Source organism: Wyeomyia smithii, chromosome 3, assembly GCF_029784165.1.
Source record: "Wyeomyia smithii strain HCP4-BCI-WySm-NY-G18 chromosome 3, ASM2978416v1, whole genome shotgun sequence".
Lineage (NCBI taxonomy): Eukaryota > Metazoa > Arthropoda > Insecta > Diptera > Culicidae > Wyeomyia > Wyeomyia smithii.
In genome coordinates this window covers 89,432,029-89,452,526 of record NC_073696.1, presented here as the reverse complement: position 1 = coordinate 89,452,526, position 20,498 = coordinate 89,432,029, and the positions used below count along the sequence as shown (strand labels likewise).

The 20,498-nt window shown below is 38.0% G+C and overlaps 1 protein-coding gene across 3 annotated transcripts in view; it reads left to right on the top strand.

Annotated features, from left to right (window-relative positions):
- The window catches only part of LOC129732114 (pH-sensitive chloride channel 2-like), a 30,701-nt gene extending 10,640 nt beyond the window's left edge, over positions 1–20,061 (top strand). For all 3 annotated transcript variants that reach the window (XM_055692634.1, XM_055692633.1, XM_055692632.1), the window contains 6 exons: positions 17,867–17,976; positions 18,170–18,252; positions 18,310–18,625; positions 18,685–18,843; positions 18,901–19,397; positions 19,455–20,061. In XM_055692634.1, coding sequence (XP_055548609.1) covers positions 17,867–17,976; positions 18,170–18,252; positions 18,310–18,625; positions 18,685–18,843; positions 18,901–19,397; positions 19,455–19,739 — 1,450 coding nt within the window. In that variant the 3' untranslated portion in view covers positions 19,740–20,061. The remainder of the gene's footprint in view (positions 1–17,866; positions 17,977–18,169; positions 18,253–18,309; positions 18,626–18,684; positions 18,844–18,900; positions 19,398–19,454) is intronic.
- Positions 20,062–20,498: the final 437 nt, after the last annotated feature.

Here is a 20,498-nt window from a genome sequence, read left to right as displayed (position 1 = left end):
AACTCTTCCGTAATTTTCACCAAATATACGAAAATGGTTAGGATAATTATCATATTGTATAAATCTTGTATATTTTAGCCATCCAACGGTATATTAACTATTGAAATCGGGACAATTGTTTGAGAGCTATTAGTACTTGAAAACTTGCATTCCGCCAACCAAAAACGTTTCATGTTCTTTTCAGTTTTCACAGAATGTACTCCAGTATAGTTAGAAAAACGTAGTCACACGTCAATATATTATTTTATACTATGCAATAGAATAGAAAACGCTAGTCTTTTTTACGCGGGCAAAACGTGCCGCGTATAAAGAAACCGCGTGAAAAACTGCGTGAGTTTCGGAATCCGCGTAAAAAGCTACCTTAGGTAATATTTTGTGTCTATACTTGGTTCTAGGAAAGCAGCTGCTGCACGATTGAGCTGGTATTTTGCATGGAGACTTTTTTCGAGAAGACGAAACCTTCGAGACCTATCGCTAAAGGAAATTCGAAAAGTTCATTTCTATTGGCACCCTTCTGTTTATGTCTTCCGAGAAACAACCATTTGAATGTTGTTCTCGATTGACCATTAACTTGAATGGACCTGGCAACGGTGCACTGCACGGCAAGCGGAATCGCTTATGATAACAGGAAATCACTTCATCTTTTACGTTATTCTCTCCTATTCTTCAATGTTCTCGCGCATTCATATCTCTATTACAATGCAACCCGTTGAGTGAGTGAGGTAAGCCCATCAAACCACTGTTTTTTTTATTCCCATTTTGCAAGATAACAGTCATTGGTTTACATTACTCTCTTTTTATCAGTCTGTCTCAACCAGGGCCGGCGTCACATTATTTTCCCGAGTGGGTAGTAAGGAATAGGGCAGGTTCAAAGGTGGCCTTTCAGTAGTTAACCAGAACAATCACAATGGCGGACGAAAACATGCGTTTAGGCATGTTTTTAAGTTCCTTCTTCGTTTTATTTATCAGTTTGCGCGACAAAATTATTGGAGTAGATCTGACGTTTCAGTTTTGCCCAGAAACTCTCGATGGAGTCAGCTTGCGGACGCTTCATCTCCTCTAACGATTGCTTCGAACAGTAGGCCAACGGCAGATCCCTCCAGTACACCGCGTTTTCGCTTTTATGGTATTTCTTGATGAACGACGCAACTTTTGGCAGACACTTCTTACTATAAATTTCCCCGTTCACGGCCAGTCCGGAGCGAAAGAAGAGCGGCTTTGACATCCCCTTCTCGCTGATTGTCAGCTACAGCAGCACCTTCTTGGCAAACTTGGTGTGTCAAATGAACTTCACCTTGGAGCTCGCTTCCTTGGTGGAGGAAGAAAAATACGAAGTGCCCTGCGAGTCGTTGCCCTCCATGTTCGCCAGGTAATTTTCACAGTTTGGCCGATGCCGACCAACCTCTCGACCAAGCGATGTAGACACTTTTCTCTCGGTTTTCCTCTTCAGCATCCTTTTAATCTTTTTATCGCTCAGGGTCCTCGGCCGTTTGGAACCAGGTTTTTTCGATGCTTTGAGTTTCATCCAACAGTGCCAGGATATTGTAGATGCCGAAACGAGCGAATCTGGCGTTCACAAAGTGGCGCATGATATTCGTTTTTGACGCGGCGGGGCACCGTTCTTTGGACGCGCACACCTCTGAATGGAGCAGTTTTACTATTTTCGCCATCACGGTTAGAGTTCGAGTTAATTCTTTTCTGCTGTCTATTATTGATGCTGCATGGGTTGTTTTGGTCGCTCGCACATGTGGCGGTCGCTCGCATATGTTTCGAACATAGAAATAATCATTACAGCAGCTTATTTTGCCCACAGCAAAATAAGCTGCTGTAATAGTCCGATACCTCATATTTTTTTAAAATAATTTTTATTTATTCAAAATGCTAATGAAAATACTTTTAAATGTATTTCGTATTCTCACCATCTTAGGAACAGTTCTTATCAGATTTTGGATTCATTTTTTATGCTGAATTTTCGTTAAACCATCGACTAATTGAAGCGGAATAAAGAAAAGCTGTTTTCCTTTCGCTTGGCGAGTTATGCTAGACCGTGTAATTATCTGACAATTGCAAAATTGCTCAGGTTAAGCTGTTCGAAAAGTCAACTGAAGTTTGCATGAAAAAGGCTCAATATTACACTAGTTCTATTATTGCACCCGTTACTTTTTATAGCCACTAGTGTTTATCATCGTCAGTTTGCGCAAAGCATAGCATAGCATAGCATAGCATATTTGATCGCCCGTGTGTTGCCCGCGATTGACCAGAATCAGCTGAAACTGCACAAAGAACCGTCAAAATGGTGCCTAGGAGTAGCAAGCCATTTTCAGTGTACAATTCCTGGTGATTTTTCTTTTCACTGGTCAATAACGTAGCTGGCCACGCCCAATGCAGATCAATAGAGGAAGGGATATCGGGAGTGTTAGTTTAATACTTGTTGCTACTAGAGACCGAGGAATCCTCTGCATCATCCACAAGTATCAAAGGAAGGTATTAGTGTTAGTGGAAAGGAATTGATCTGGATCCATCGAGGTTGATGGTGCGATCTTTTCTACACAAATTCGCGCCCGATATGGATATTTCTCGGTCTCTGCGCAACCGGCCATCAGAAGACGATATAAATAGAACCGCATCACGATCGCTGTATCGGCATATAGGAGAATCGAAGTTTCTAGGTATCACCGGCAACCAATCGTTAACAGTCTGTATCACACCAAACTTCGCGTTTCATCCCGTGAACTATTAAAATTTACCTCGAAACGAATGAGTTTCGTAAAATGCACCGCACGCCGAACGCAAACTACTGGTACCAGCTCAAAGAACCGTTAGAGCGAGTAAAAAAAACCCACAAGGCACACCCGAGCATTATACGATGTAATGGTCATTGAACTCCGAAACCGCTGTATTAAGATAGTTACATTGAGCGCTGTCAAAATAACGTGCGCGAAACTGAGCTGACCTCCCCGAAGCAAACAATAGCGTGCCCACTACACTCCGGAAACCCTTAGATAAACAAAACTCACCCGGGCCGATGATGCGTTTCACCGGGGCATAATGCACGACCGCTCCATCTTCTCCTACCGACGCATACGCGACACGACATTTTGAACCAAAGACCTACTGAGTATAAAAACTGACAAAGTTCCATGCATTCATAGCCCAAAAATTAAAAAAAAAAAATGCAAATAAGCATATTAAACAAAACAGGGGTCCAAGTTTATTATTAAAATGCCAAAATAATTGCAATCAAAGTTCAGTTGTCGTGAACTATTTTCACGCCCAAAACGATTTCAACATAATTAAAAAAAGTTACTTATGTACATCAACATTTGTCCAAAAGCTAGGAAAATCATAAAACAAGAACATAGAACTGAATAAAATGTCACCGCCCTGCCAGGACCCACAGTTGTAGACGATGCATCAATCGCATGCCGCATTGTCATGCTCGAATGATAAATTTTGAAACTATATTGTAAAACTGTCAATTATGACCTGTGAGAGTGCATCGCACAATCTGGTTTGTAAATATAAAAAAAAACGCTACCCGCAACCGAAAAGCTACCACACTTTGTGCACCCAACAAATGACACATTTACACTTCTGTAAAAGTCCAAAACCCGCTAAAAACCACTACACACAGAGCCTATGCATTCTTAAAATATTTGATACAAAAACTTATACTCATCTGTTTTATTTTGGTTATGCCTATGCCAGCGAAACAAAAGCCGACAAGCACAGCCCAACACTACTCTCTTCGCTCTCTCTCCAGATATTATCGTTCTCTTCGCTCACACCGCCATGCATTCAATTTTCGCATGTTAATAACGAACCGCTAGTTAGCGCGACGCACAAAGTAGGCACTCACACTCACGCAACTTAGCTGGCCTTACAATTTTAAATTGATATTCGAGGAAAAATTATCACTTTCACGCAAGGAACACTGTGTTTTTCACAAAACCTTCACTTTTCTCACTTAGACAAAGCATCACAGATCACAACTGTTTATCATCGTCAGTTTGCGCAAAGATGATTAAGTCCTATACTTTCAAAACAGTTGCAGTAAAATGCTTACGGGTTGTGCAACGCGGTGACGCTATTTTTCGAGATAACAAATCTTCCCTTTGGAAGAAGTGCCCGCAAAATTAAGTGAAAGAAGTGTTGAATAATAAACCCGTTTGAATGTTTACTGAGACATAACTTGCAGTAGTACGAAGTTCTACGTACTACGAACTAGTAAAATAGTCATTTGTCGTCTTAGTGATCTTAATGGGAATTTAATAACCTATTGCCGAGAGTTCCAGATCAAAAAAGCTTGTTTAATTTAAACAATAAAGCGCAAAAACTTAATCGAAAATATTAAGTATGGTATCGGGTATCAATAGCAAAGTAATAACAACACATCCTCATCCGATAATTCCAAATGACGCCACGAGCAGCCATACCCGGAGGGCTTTAACTTTGTTGCGCACAGTTTGCAATCCTAACCGTACCGATAATAACTGGCTCAAACTTCTTGCCGGTGAATATTATGAATGAATTATAGCCATACGCACAGCTCCACTTTGCGAAGAGAAACTGGTTCAGGTAGCCGCAGACTGCGCGACTCGGAAGTATACGAAGCACATTTACCGGTCCAATCGTGAGGCTTATGTCACGTGTCTATGACGCCAGAGGTCTCTGTTGAAAACAAAAGTTATACCCCCGTACCGTAGCGAGGTATTGCCCGCCAATGTCAATAGTTTTTTCCTCTCTCTCTGCTCAGCATAACAAACACAAACAGAATCTAGCCATTTAATTAATCGCGCCAGACGGATGTGACTCACGATTTGTGTTTCTAGATCTAGATCTCTACACAGCTAGCATCGTCAGCATCCTTCTTCCTCAAATAACGCACGACCAGGCTTCGAAATGGTCACGGTCGAACCACTTTTTACTGCGATAATCGTCTTCTTCTTCCTCTGACGCTAGCAAGGCTCGCTGTCTTAATACAGTCTTGAACGAACATGTCAGACGAGCACCGCCACCACGACGTTTTTTTCCTCAAACGTATTTTGACATTTTTTCTAGAAATGAGAATTACGGAAATTATTTATATCATCATCATATCATCAGAATTTCGGAAATTATTTATATCATTGTGCTTGTAATAATATTTATCAACATAAATAGAACGAAGTAGACAGGAATAGGACGAAATAACATCGCCAAACGAATGGCAGTGTGAATCTCTTTGATGCGCGAGTGTCGAATGACCATCCTTTTCTTTGTTTGAGAGGGGAGGTTGTTTTACATTTACGAGAGGTGACGGTTGTTTTACATTTACGAGCGAAAGCCGACTGTGATGCACGATGAGGAAGCGAGATCAAATGAAAATGCTGACCGTTTCGAAGCCTGTGCACGACTTAAAGTAATTGGTCGTTTTTTTCGAAGGCTTCTCTATCTTCATCGCGTATGTCCAACAGATTGATGTCACTTTGGTTCCCATGCCGGATTTTTATCTGATTGAAACACCGAAATTGCATTAGTGGACGGTTTGCAATTTTGATGGGTCGAGGTTGTATACCAAAAATTTCATGATTGCTGGAATTTATTGCGATGATTTTTTGCTGCTTTTCTTTCATTGGTCGGATGGTTAGGCTTTAAAAACTCGTTCATATCGCATATTAGCTGGAATATATATACACATTGATGGAAAGTGCTTTATTTTCGGTTCATTTTGGGCCATACCCCATACTATACCATATTTTTCTCTCTCTTTTTTATGTATCGCAAGTATTTTTAGTCGGCTTGGTTTAGTTTATTTATCAAAAGTAAGGATTTTTTTTTCTTGTTATCTCAAAGCAAGCCAAAATATTTATGGTAATGCACCATAACAAGATTTCATTGAAGACTTTCATGTCGTCTGCGTGAATTAGTATTTTTGTTTCTTTAGGAATGAAGGAAATGTCGTTGGCATACAAGGAAACGGAATGGACCCGAATGTGAACCCTGGGGCACCCTATAGAGATGACTGAAATGGGTTTCGAGAGTTTATTTTGAAAGCGTACTAATTATTTGGAATTCGTTAAGTATAACTGGATTCAATTTGCTCAAAAAGAGACCCCATTACTATTCATTGCAGCTTGAAAAGCAATAAAGCTTTATCGATTCGGTTAAACGATTTACAGAGGTCAGTGTAAAGGGTATCTACGTGCCTGTCCGTTGCGTCAAAAATGAAAGTTACAAATTCCAGATGAATCGAAGTTGTTGAACGACCTTTTTAAAAGCCGTGCTGTTTGACATGACTGCAGTGACGTTTGGGGCTTTTGCCCTGTGTGCTTCAATGATATTCAATGATTATTTTTCAATATAATACGAAAGTTATCTATTATTAGTATACATTGTTCATTTCTGTGTAAACCTTTAAACGAAATGTTAAACAAATATTAAAAGTGTTCAATTGTGATTGTCTAAGCTAATAACCTCTCCCAATTACCGAAGTAATAGCAAATCGCATAATAGAACAGGTTGAAAAGGTAAAACTGAGTTAACAGCATTAATTCGTGTTAGATTAGCACGAGTTCAAGCTTTGCCAGAATTCTCTATTTCACTCTCTAGCTAAGAACTCATCCGATTCAACATTGAATATAAATAATGCTTTTTTTGTGAATAATGGAACCAGTATCGACTAACAGAGCAGCAAACGCAGAGCTAATGCGCTTAAAGCAGCTAACATTGCCGCTCGGAATTGAATTGATCGAGCACTTTGTCATTATTGGTAATATTATTATTCTAATAAAAAAACGGCAAATGTAGAAACGTGTAATCACATAGAATCAGGTGTGAACGCTCCATAAATTTCTAATGTCTTAATTACATTTGCTAACTCTAAATGCCGCCAGACAATTCTATCTCGTTAATATTCTATCCGTAGACCGATAGACCGGAATGGAAACCATGCGAGAACTTCCCGAATTAGTGAACGATTTCCCATGCTTAAAACCTTGTATTTCCAGTGACCATCGCCGGCAATATCGATGCAGCAGTGCATGTAAAATTTGTCCAAATTAGTTGTTCGAATTTGAGAAGCGTCCTCTAACATCTATCAAACAAACGCTTTGCCGTGTAGTCACATACTAATTGTAAACATTATAATTCATAAAACTAAACGCCAGTAATGCGACCAATCATAAATTTGCATCGATTATAACTAATTGGTTGTTGAGGACTGGCGTGGTGTACACGAGTTGACGGCGGCAGATCCGAAGGTATTTCGAAATAAAGGAAGTGATCCTAGCCGACCAGGTTGTTAGCCACCGTTGCAACAGAGCGCGCGAAGCACGCGACTTAACTGTGATGCGTGTGCATTATGGCCCTATATAAAAAACATACCGTTGTCAACGCGGCTTGCACTGCAAGCTGTGTCGGCGCGAACACGCGTTCATTCGAAGGATAATTCGAGAATTAATTTGCAATGCACATCGAATCGCACCGGGTGGATGAACCAGCTTAATTTATTTAAATGGAAAAATTGATGATTTCGGAATTGTGGGAGATAATTTACGACTGTTTATTGGCGGTATTGGTTGAACAGTGCTGACACCCTCTTCGCGCTCTCTCTTCGAGCATCAATGTACAAATTGTGCATGTTTGACTTGACAGCGATAATTCATCAGTTAGCTTCGAGATCGTGACTAAACAAGATCATAGTGTAAAACAAATGATGTCGGCTCTAGTAAACCTTGAGCAATCAACAATAGTTATCAGCAGCAGTGGGTAGTGCATCTCAATCGGGTACATAAATTCGAAAAGCTAGGAATGATTGATTTCTAGCCTCACTGTGATTTTGTTCGAAAACTTATCATTTTAGTTGATTTATGTACTCCAATGTCGTTACTTAGTATTCTTTAATACTTCAGATGTAATGGCTATGGCTTCCAGTTTGCTCCGATTGCACAATGGTCCAGAAACCAAATTTAGGGGGAAATTTGGGTCTAGAGCTCTATACCAACATTTTAGAGAAAAACTTTCTTCTACAAAGTTGTTACATATGATAAAGCGCTCATTGAAAAATTATCAAAAATTAGGGTAACCGACATTTTCGATGCAATCAAGTATCTAACTTTTTTACCTTTGTAGATAGAAGATAAATTTGTTCTACAATGTTATAGCTCCATTAATTTTAAGTAACTTTGTAAAAAAAAGTTTTTCTCTATCTTTGAAAACAACCGATTTATATTGAAAAAACATATTTTACGCTCTAACTTTTTTATTTCAAGTTTCATCTTGATACTTCATACCAAAAAGTAAATCTGGGTGCTTTTATATGCATAATGTATAAAATTATTGAAATTTTCGGCTTGTTTTTAAACTGAATTTACTCAAAATTAAAAATAACATATTTCTAAAAGTTCCTCCATTTAAAGAGTCAAGTATGCCCTTCAAAATGAGACCAAGAGATATTTTTTATGTTTGCCCCAAAATGAATGACATACAAATGAAAAACGCATATTTTTTGATGAAAAATAATAACAACTTTGAGTAAAATTGAGATATTTACGATGTCAGCGTTGCAAATTGTTTCTCTTAAAAAGCTCTAAAAGTCGTTCGAAGACAGTTTTGAGATGAAACTTGAAATAAAAAAGTTAGAGCGTAAAATATGTTTTTTCAATATAAATCGGTTGTTTTCAAAGATAGAGAAAAACTTTTTTTACAAAGTTACTTAAAATTAATGGAGCTATAACATTGTAGAACAAATTTTTCTTCTATCTACAAAGATAAAAAAGTTAGATACTTGATTGCATCAAAAATGTTGGTCACCCTAATTTTTGATAATTTTTCAATGAGCGCTTTATCATATGTAACAACTTTGTAGAAGAAAGTTTTTCTCTAAAGTGTTGCTATAGAGCTCTAGACCCAAATTTCCTCCTAGATTTGGTTTCTGGACCATTGTGGATTGATAGCAAATTTTCTATAGACGCTGTAAGGTCAACTCGACTTAGAGATTTCAGTAGATATTTGAAAAAAAAAACAGCTTTGATTTTTTTTGTAAATAACTGAAAGACAAATAGATAATCAATGTTGAAAGGGAATTATTGAGCCAATGAAAACAAATCAACATATGCCAGGGTGACCTCGACGCTAACAATAAATTAAAAATATATTAGAGCCTTAAGGAAATTTTAAATCAAGAGCTAGAAAAAAATATTTGATGAGTGAGCTGTTAAAAATTATCAATATTATCTGGACAAAATCGAACAGGCCAGCAGATAAAAATAATAAAATTGATCAAGTCGCTAACAATTCAAATGCTAAAAAAGCTTAACAGTGAGGTAAAAAATATCATTTAAATACTTTAAGATACAACCAACCAATCATATTAAAAAAGTGTACTTAACTGCTGAGGCCAAACAAAAGTAATATGAAAAACAAACCAAATTAATCCACCCAGCGGTCAGACCAAGCCTTCCTCATTCGAACTTAATATTTGTTAAAACAGATTTACACGTACACTTCAATTTTCGGAAAAAATACCCCTTGATAATATTTGCTGGATTTATTTTTCAGTCTGAATAACAAATTTTTGGTAGCCAACAGTGAAACTACACCGAACATTTAAAGTATAACATTCAAACACATATGAACATATGTACATTAACACATGTACTGCCTATAATCGCATACCAGTCCCATATGGATTTTCATCGTTTTCAAGTTAAACACCAGATTCCACCTATTGCTTTACTATCGATTAGAGAAACAAAAAAGTATGTTTTATTCGAAAAAGTCAGGAGAAAAATGTGAGGTCAAATTGCCCCACCTCAAAAATAATCGCATACCAGTCCCACCAAATGTTTTTCCTGAGTATGGCCCATATTTTTTTTTCTTCAATCCATATAACAAACATTAGGTGTTATTTTTTGAGCTTTGTGCTTTGTACTTTGAGTCGAGTGATATATGCCATTCGGTCCTTTGGAAAACTTTTATACCTTCGGTTTTGCCAGTGTTTGCTTTACCTTTCTAGGAAAAAGGCAAAGAGGTATGCACGTTTGAGCACAGACAAACAGACGTGCCACTTGATGACGATTTCATCGACCAGAAAAATTACAAATATTTTGAAATTTTGCTTAGTGGGCTATAAAACGTTTGAGCACAGACAAACAGACGTGCCACTCGATGAGGATTTCATCGACCAGAAAAATAACGACTATTTTGAAATTTTTCTTAGTGGGCAATAATGTCGCTAGGTCGCTATGAGCAAGCGTGCATATTCATTATCAAATACAAAAACCGTAGTAATGCCACTGGTGTTAATTTATGCAAGCGTGCGCTGGGTGCTGGGTTAGCAAAGATAAAAACCGTTTCACGGAAATAAGTTAGTAGGCAATAAGCTCACATGATGGTGCACGAGTATAACGAAGATTTTTCAGGAAGAGGCACGGCTGTTTGTCTGTGGTTTGAGTATTTTGAGATTTTCACTTTGAACTTTATTTGAGTGTATTTTTCTATCTACACAGTACAATGTCAAGAATTCATCACTTAGCGCAGTGGTTCCCAACCGGGGGTCCGCGGCCGGCGTGGGGGTCGCGAGACTCATATAGGGGGGCCGTGAAGCTCTTGTAAATTTGACAAGTGATTGAAATTTCTTTCTAGATATCTCAGTGAAAGCGGATTTGCAACTCTTCTGCGTATAAGGACTAACCCAAGCAGCATAATTTGTTTCGATTATGAACTTTGTGCATCATAGCAATTCTTATGCGAAACTAAACTGCAGCTACATTTCAGTTTGTTATACAATGACAAAAAAAGAGCAGGAGGCGGAGCCAATTGTTTCATCACATGTTCCAAGAATGAAACAACAATGTGTATGAATTTATGCGTGGAATTTGATAACAACATGGTAAATGATGCATGGTCAAATTTCAGCAACGAAAATGTATCGTAGCAGCAACTAGGGTGAAATAGCAACTACATGGCGTTGTAATAAGATTGTCAAATGGCAAATGGAAAAAGATTGTCTGTATAGCGATTTATCTTTGATTATTTCTAGTAATTTGATGAGGATTCAACTCCAGTTATCAATTTTTATTCAATTTTCTCGTTTTAACAATTTACATCATTTGCTGTAGAAACACTTGCAAGTTTATGACTCAGTTTTAAATTTTTCTTCTTTAATTCATTAGCACCTAAGCGTGATAATGAATTTCAAAGCAATTTATTTTATTTCGTTTGAGAGACCCTCACTGGACGACTTGTAATCCAAGTATCCAAAAGTTACAACGCAGTAAATAACCTCATCTCAAAAACAAATATAAGGCATAAGATCGAACAAAAGTTGTAACATAGCTTGAAAACACGACAGCAACTTTGAGAAGTATTGTTGTGTGTTTGTTTTATGTATCTTATAAGAATCACGTTGGCAACTTATATGCTCCTCCCACTAGATCTATTCAGTGATGGTTAGGTTTTCAACAACAAATCCAACCTAGCGAATTACGTTGTTGGTGTGAAGTTTTTTGAAGCAGCGATGCAACTTTAGTTGTTGCTCGTATCTTTACAATTTCATCGTAGTAACAAAAAATGTTTCTTAAACTTCGGAATTTCATTAGTGCAACAAATGATCACAATTTATTTTTTTACTATGTTTCAATTGTTGCTTGGGAAGATGTGAAACAAATTAGACTCGCTAGATGAAATAAGACTGAAAAACGTAGCCTCGTATTGTAAAACTTGTATCTGAAATTCTTTTGGGGGGCCGCGAGCTCTCTGTGCTTTGCAAAGAGGGCCGTGGAGCCAAAAAGGTTGGGAACCACTGACTTAGAGCATGAGATTATCCAACGCGCTGTTTTTGTAGCGTAATAATCGATCATTTTTATACTGGCCCTGTTGAAATTGAATATGCGTAACTCACTTGCGAACCCTGTTTGCAGAAGGTTGTAAAAATAAGACGAACACCCATGGTAACCTATGTGAACAGTACGTGTTTATATCCAAATTTAGAAAACCGGAAGCTGAGAGATTGAGCACAGACAGGTTTCTTTATTACTAGATAAAAGTTTCAAAAGGTCCTATCTGCTTTCATCGTTTTTCCGGAATGTCTTTTCATTTTGGCAGTGGTTCAGCTTTAGCAACTCTCCGTGGTTTTCGTTCAGAAGACTAGAGTGATCCCTCCGCTATTAATTTTTGCAAATAACGTGTCATAAAAGGTGTTTTAATTAGGGGACTATAAACGTCAACATTTTGCCTACCAATCATCAATTCATCACAGCGTCAATATTTCATTTTAAATGCTTACTAAACCTATCTTATTCATTGGAAATGCACATTGTACTGAAAACAAATGTTAAGTCCTTGTTTTTTTTCATCTAAAACGATATTTATTCGAGAATAAGTTTACAGACAATTTAAGACGTTTACTCTATTTCACTAGTTTTAGGGCAAACCAACCAAAAAGTGGGTACCAGAAACGCTGGAACCAGAATCAATGAGTGGTAGATAGAAAATGTATGGAGTTTGACAGTCCCTTGGTTTAAATCGTTTAAATAGTTGTGGTGATTTAATGGAAGTGATCGATCAAAAAATCGTTAAAAACAGATAGGACCTTTTAAAATGTTTCTCTAGATTAGTCTTAAAAGCTTCTGCACAGTGCTTTGTCAGGCATTTTCATCACTTTCGGGCAATTTTTCTTGAAGTTTTTTAACATTGTCCGTTAGTTTATATGTTTCTTAACCTTCGGCTTACTAAAAGCCCAGAAAGTTTCGATTGGGTGAATTCATAGGCAGTTTGGTGGATTCATTTTCTTTGATGCAATAGTGATATTGTTGGTTTTATACTAGTCTAGCGTACGCTTAGATTAACGGCAGGAAGCAAGACCAGGCTAAATACTGTTTAATGATTGGTAACAATCATCTTCGAAAACACTCTTCCACGCAGGTTTTACTATTCATTGTGTCAGTCAGCTATCTACACAGGTTCGGCCATGCGGGCTCCCCTATGAGCTCCGAGTGCGTGGATGCGGAAAAGACTACTGGTCATGTCTTCTTCGTATGTCCTCGTTTTTCGCATGCACGGAGTGTCATGATGGTAGTGACCGGGCCAGACACAACTCCGGACCAGCTAGTTTGGAGGATGTGTGAAGACCCGAACATCTGGAGGGCGGTTTGTGCAGCCGCCTCTCAAATAGTCCTAGAGTTGTAAAGTAGGCGACAGGTTGACCACCGACACGCAAATTTTTGCTAACTGCCAGTCTCCAGGTTAGTTAGCTAATTAGCTAAGAAACTTGATGGAGCCGGGAGGTTGCACAAAACATAAAAGTCGTTCCCTGAAGCAATACCTAGCGGTCGTCCCGGGAAGTATTTTGTGCTGGAAACTGGAGGGTTTTAGTGGGGCAAACCTCACACTACCTGAGGTTGGTCTCCCAGGTGTTGGGCAACACATTTTCTCGCTACCTGAAATAAAAAAACACGTCATCGATGTGCGGTCCCTTTTAAATCTTCGTCTCAGACTCGCTTGGCTGGTGAACGTATACAAGTTGAGCTCTTTAACTTTAACTTTTAACTGACAGAATGTGTTTTTTGTGTGGTTTTTATTTTTGTCAAAAACGCCGTGCAAATGCTTTGCGTAGCATCAAGTGCTTAGTTTTAATTTCCTATTTTCACGATTTTTAATGTAAAAAACATATGTCATCGCTTTAGATTTTGATTTTAAAGCAAATTTAGTGTAAAAACCCATGATGTTACAATTTTCACGAATGACATCACAATTTTTAATATCAAGAAAACCTCAACTTTTTCACAAATGTATTCCTTCGACATCTACGAACATTTGCCTATAAAAAACCTACACGACACTGCCTGATATTGGTTACTTACTGTACACCTTAGAAACGTAGGGAATAATATTATACAGGGTGTGGCAGGTAAAGAATGCGAAAATTTTTGGTACGTCTTCAAATCCCATTTTCAACTACTTTAAGAAATAATATCAAAGTTTTCGATTTCATTTATCTGTATTAGGTTCGAACAAATGTACTCGATGTGTCCTCCGTTTTTATAAATGACATCCCCGAGACAATGTCGGAAGCTAGAATATGCCTTTCGATCGTTGTTCTTATTTATTTATTTTTATTTATTTATTTACTAGCTGACCCGGCAAACTTCGTACCGCCGCCTTGAGTTTTATTGACTGTTGCAAAAACTGAAATATCTAACTGCTGCTAAAAAACATACCTACGATATGTTTTGCCTCTGATTTGTTTTTAGTTTTTTGTTCGATCCTGCGCTCGTAAAATTCTTCGTTTTTATTTCATTGAACATTATGAAGCACCTTTCAACCATAATCAAATCATTTCAATACATTTCTGAAAAAAAACAGTCATTCTTTTAAATATTCTAAAGGAAATTATTACATTATTTTTTCAATTATTCAAAAGCTTGGCTTGATGCAAATCAGTGTCAGTGTGCATTTTAGAGAAAATTGAACAGATTGATTAGATCCGAGCAATGGTAAATTAAATCATCGCACATGTAGTGTTATTCTTGTTCTTTCTTTTCATTTATTAGATAAATAAAACGATCATATGCAACTTTGCTCAAATAAGCCAGAAATTTAATTTACATTATCAAGTATATGCCCTTGAATAAAATCAAAGCCACGTTGAGAGTATTCACATGCATGTCGAGTTTGCGCTTTTGCATAGAAAAGGTGTAGTAGGCAGCGAAAACGAATATCACTTTATATGTGAATCATAAACAGGTGCTTGTTTACTCAACGACGACGCCTCAATAACGACGCTACAACAGCTTGTCTACCGCTCATAGCCTGCAATCATAGTAATCTAATGACGTTGTTTTTGGAGTAAAAGGCGGGAAAAGGCGAAAATATATTTCGTTTTTTGTAAACTTTATCAGTTGATTATTGTTATTTTTATGGCTTATTAACTCGTTGAAGATCAAGACAAAACAAACACAAAAAAAATCATTCAAATCCGTTGATTCTATTTGGAGTGAAACGCCGTTATACAGAAACTAACTTATTTTTATTTAATAGATTTAAGAATTATTCTTCATCTGACTTTTAGGTCTTAATGAAATGTGGCGGGGAAAAGCCCATTTGAGGCATTCCTTGCGAAACCCTCAAGTGCGCGTAAAAACCCCGCATCTTTTAATTTGAACATTTACAAATCATGAATTAAGTCTAACAATGGCACATTAATACTACAAAGCCTGACACTGACTAAGCTTAACTATAGTAAATCTAGAACTTAAGGCTAACACATTATACCATTCGCTTAAGTCTATTTTTAAAAGTAACACTTGATTCATTGAAGTCAAACAATTCAAACACATTATTAAAGACGCTACACATCCCCCTTATGGGTTCGTTTTGACCATATTCAGTGCGTTGAAATGGAAGACGCAGGAAGTGTCGTGACCTCAGATTTCTGTAGGGCACATTCACGTGAATTTCAGACAGAATGTTTGGAGCGACTATTTCGCCGATCAGTAATTTACCCACAACTACGGCCCTGGACACATCTCTTCTCTTTGCCAGTGTGTCAATACCAAGTTATTGACATCGATTGGCATATGGTGGTAATTGATCAGAATTACGCCATGGGAGTGATCTTAAAGCATAACGAAGAAACTTGGCCTGTACTGATTCAATTCGTTTGGTCCAAATGTCAGTGTAGGGACTCCATACTATAGCTGATGTTTCCAAAATGGAACGAACTAGGGAAACATAAAGCTATCGCAAGCAAAACGGATCGGTAAACTCTTTGGCTATTCTCATGATGAAACCCAGATTCTTACTAGCGTGCGCAATGATATGAGAGTAGTGGTGCCTGAAGGTTAATTGTGAATCAAGCAGTATACCTAAATCCTTGACTACCGATACTTTTTCAAGATTTTCTCCGGATACATTATAGTTCCACGAAAACGGATTTTTTCCGCGTGAAAGAAATTGCAAGACATTTTGAAACACTGATTATCAGTAAATTACGATTACACCAGTCAGAGAAATTATTCAGATGTTGTTGCAGTTCTCTACAGTCTGCTTTAGTACGAATTACGCGAAAAAGTTTCAAGTCGTCAGCATAGACAAGTTTACAGCCTGATGGAATGACGTTGCAAACATCATTGAAAAAAATTTAAAAAAGCAGTGGTCCAAGGTTGCTCCCCTGAGGCACACCCGACAAGTTAACGAAATTGTCTGACTCGATGTTGCCTAGCTTTATGCAGAGTGTGCGGTCAACGAGGTATGATTTCAGCCACTTTGTGAAATGGTGTGAGGCACCAAGACGTTCAATTTTGGCCAAAAGAATGGTGTGATCAACACGATCAAACGCAGCCTTCAGGTCGGTGTAAATAGTGTCCACTTGCATCCCGTTCTCCATGTTTTTAATACAATTAGATGTGAACTGAAGCAAGTTAGTAGTGGTCGATCTACCGGGGTAAAAGCCATGTTGGTCTAACGAGATATATGTCTTGAATTTACGAAGAAGAACGTTGCCGACCAGAATCTCAAATAATTTTGATCCAGCGGAGAGTGAGGTTATTCCTCGATAGTTCGTTACATCGTGTTTGTCGCCTTTTTTAAAAATTGGGAACATAACAGACTTCTTACAGCAGTCAGGAAATACCGCTTGCGAAAGCGAATTGTTGAATATCATCCTCAACGGTACACAGAGCGCGATGGCACATTTTTTCAGAATAATGGCAGGGATACCGTCAGGTCCAGTGGAAGTTGAAGGTTTCAATTTTGTGGTGGCCTTCAGTACATCTTCATCAGTGAAACATAAGCTACTCAGGTTTACCACGTTATGAGGAACGTCGTGCAGTGCATTCTCTATTTGAGATGTATTTGCAGTAGTGGAACTGAATACGCTTGAAAAGTGTTTCCTGAATTAAGAACAAATACCATCAAGCGTTTCCGCGTTTTCATTCCCAAGAAACATACTGGTAGGAAGTCCACTTTCTTTTCTTTTACTGTTTATAAATGACCAGAAGCGTTTTGGGCTTCGTTTGAGCTCAGATTGGGTGCGTAGTACATGCTGAGAATAAAGTAAACGATTGTAGATTTTATAATTTTTGCTTGCAGTAGTAAACGAAAGTTTAGTCATTGCGTTTCGTCGTTTGACGTATCTCCGAAGTGCCGCTGCCCTTAGTCGTCTTAGCTCACGAAGATGTCGATTAGACCAAACAGGCTTTCGCCGGGGGCGTGGTGCCGGTACAAAATTACAAAATTGCTGTTTGAGCGTGTGCGAAAATATATCAACTAAACTATTGACGTTCTTGTAGGTGATTTAAACATAAGTTGACAACCACGTGCGATATATGACAGACTTCATAACCTTTAAAAACTAGGATGAGATGCTTGCAGGCTTGTGCTTCAACATACACCCAAACCGAATAATCCAAGGGGTTACGGTCTGGACCTCTAGATAGCCACAAATTTTTCGACCAAAACTTTATCAGCCATCGTTGGTACCGATTTGATCCGTGATATAGCGCTCCATTTTGTTTTAGAACAAATTATTGATTCTAAGAAAAATTGGCCGATGCTGAACAATTTTTCATTGGAAAATAGGATTATCATGTTATGTACAAAAAAAAAAACAACAAAGCTGAAAACTTTCTGATTACGTATTTTCACTGTATGACAACACAAAAGTTCTCGTCGGAATTTCTTTTTCTCTAGCCATTTCCGAAACGTCCAGTACGTTATGTAAAACACCCAACCTTTTATTTTCACCCGCCAGATTGCAGTTGACTTGCGTCACGTTGTTGTGCAGTAGCGTGAAAAATGGCCTGCAATCAATCGTGTCTTTTAACAAAACAATTACGGCAAAATCAATTTATACCTACCTGTTTTTCTTACTCTCTTATCACAGCGATCCCGACTGTCCGTCTCTAGATGAAGCGGGCCACATGTCCCAGACGCAGCTACTTTCACGGTTGACTCATGTCTGCCGGTATGATCGATTGGAGCGACCGATGACCAGTAAGTATCGTTTTATAGCCGGCCATTAGGCGCCCATAAACTAATGAAGGATGAAGCCTGTTTACTGTGTGGAAAATAACACACGTAATCCTGTGTTGTGTTTCTGGATAAATCGGATTATCGTGTAATAGATTTAAAACTAATATATAAATAAATTGCTGGTAAAACTAAACGTACTTTTCTTTTCTTTTAGTTCACAATGGAACAAAATTACCAGTGGAAGTTTTTGCGCGAGCATACATCTATTTTCTTCAAAATCTGGAAGCACATGATTTGGTAGGTTGCTCTAAACTAGTTACTTTCCGAATGACTATTTTTACGTTTTTTTATCAGCAATTCAAGATCCACGTATTGCTGCAACTGCGGTTCGTAGATCCTCGGTTAGTTTTCAAAAGAGTCGCACCCAACCGGACGGAACCGATTATGGGCGAGCAATCATTACGGGACGTGATTTGGGTACCGCACGTGTTTCTAGCCAACGAACGCAGTTCGGACATCCTGGGAACAGCCGAAAAAGATATTCTGACGTCGATTTCACCGGATGGTACCATCATTATTTCCACGCGAATCAGTGCCACGTTGTATTGCTGGATGAATCTGCAGAAATTTCCCTTCGATGAGCAACATTGTTCTACGGTGCTTGAAAGTTGTATGTTAAAACAGGTTTTAGGTTTATTCACACTAACTAAGCTTATGGACTATTTTAAGGGATGTACAACGTTGGTGATCTCATCCTGAAATGGGAGAAAAGCACACCAGTGACACTAGCACCAGAGTTGCATCTAACAGAATATGTACTTTTGGATATGTTCACTAACGAAACAATTGTTAATGCTGATTTAAGTGATCTGCGTCATGGAGCTTTCGGTAGGGTACTTTTGTGTTTAGTTTTAACACTTTTAAAACATCTATCTATTATTTCAGCTGGAAACTACAGCTCACTGAGTTTCACGGTGCATCTGGCTCGTGAAATGGGCTTCTATTTAATGGATTATTTTATTCCCTCAATTATGTTGGTGACGATCTCTTGGGTAACGTTTTGGTTACAAGCCGATCAGTCGGCACCTCGAATTACGCTGGGAACCAGTACCATGTTGACATTTATTACATTGGCATCTGCACAGGGCAAAACACTGCCAAAGGTTAGCTATATCAAAGCTTCCGAAATCTGGTTCCTAGGCTGCACCGGCTTTATTTTTGGCAGTTTGGTGGAGTTCGCTTTTGTAAACACTATCTGGAGACGAAGAAAAAACGTAGAGCTGAAAAAAAAGAACAGCAAATATATTTTCAAATCTCTCACTCCACTCCCTACTCGTAAGGATATTGGAGGCTTACAGAAATCTCATTCCTGTACAAGCTTAGATGGTCAAGCGACAGTTACCGCTTCGACGAATTCTTTCAACAATTATCTGACAGTTCATGTAAGTGCAAAAGGCACGCGCATGTTTCATGAGACTAAAGTCCTGTTTTTATTACAGTCGTTCCCAGCTAAATCAAGCTCCACGCTTCCTATCATAACGACTTCAAGTGTGGACAACTTGGATAACCGAAGTGGCAACGTTTCAATTAGGATAGAAGATACAACGCTGGTCAACGGAGATGCGAAGAAATCCGGTGATCAGTCGAACGTGAACGGAAATGGTTGGACCACTATGACACCACAGGAAATAGCAATATGGATTGACAAGCGATCACGATTTGTATTTCCGCTTTGTTTTCTAGTATTCAACATTTTTTATTGGTCGTTCGTGTACTATACGTGATTTCACGCGAGAAAGCACCGCAAATCTCAGTGTTGAATATATCGCTTATTCACAAAACATGTCGTTGCCATTGTAAGATTTAAATGTGTCAGGTGATTTTATTGTAAGAAAGTGAAAAGATTGTCAATATATATATGTGAATGTAGTTATGTGCGTAGGATACAGTTACAGTTAAAGAGTCAACCTTTATTTTTTCACTGTAGTAATGTATTAATAAAATATTTGATTTGTTTTAAAACAAATGTAAATGCATAACAAATAGTCAATTATTTATTAAAAGAGCCTGTAAATGATCGAATAAAATTATTTGTTTTTTCTTGAAGTGAGTCTATTTTTTCTTTTGAGTACTAATGATGACAGATTTTGGAGAATTGAGTGGAAAAAACAGTTAAACATACTTAATTTATGTTCGAAGTGATGTGATAAAAAATAAATTTTTCAGTTATGAAATTACAAGAAAAATAGAAAGCAATTCAAAAAACTAAAAGATCTCTTTTGGGCGAAGGTTTCCGACGAAACTTCTATTCTATATAATTGAACAATCTGATCTCCTGACTAATTCATCCTACGTACATCGAGTGGTTTCGTATACAGCTTTAAAAAATTCGTTTAAATAAACAGGTTTCATATTTTGATAAATTGGTTGACTGTCTTATTAAACTCCCATAGGCGGTTCTGAAACGATCGGTCGATTCGCCTAAATTAAAGTCTGGCGATAGCTACAAAAGCGCATTAGCCTAAAGCCTGTAGTACACTCTT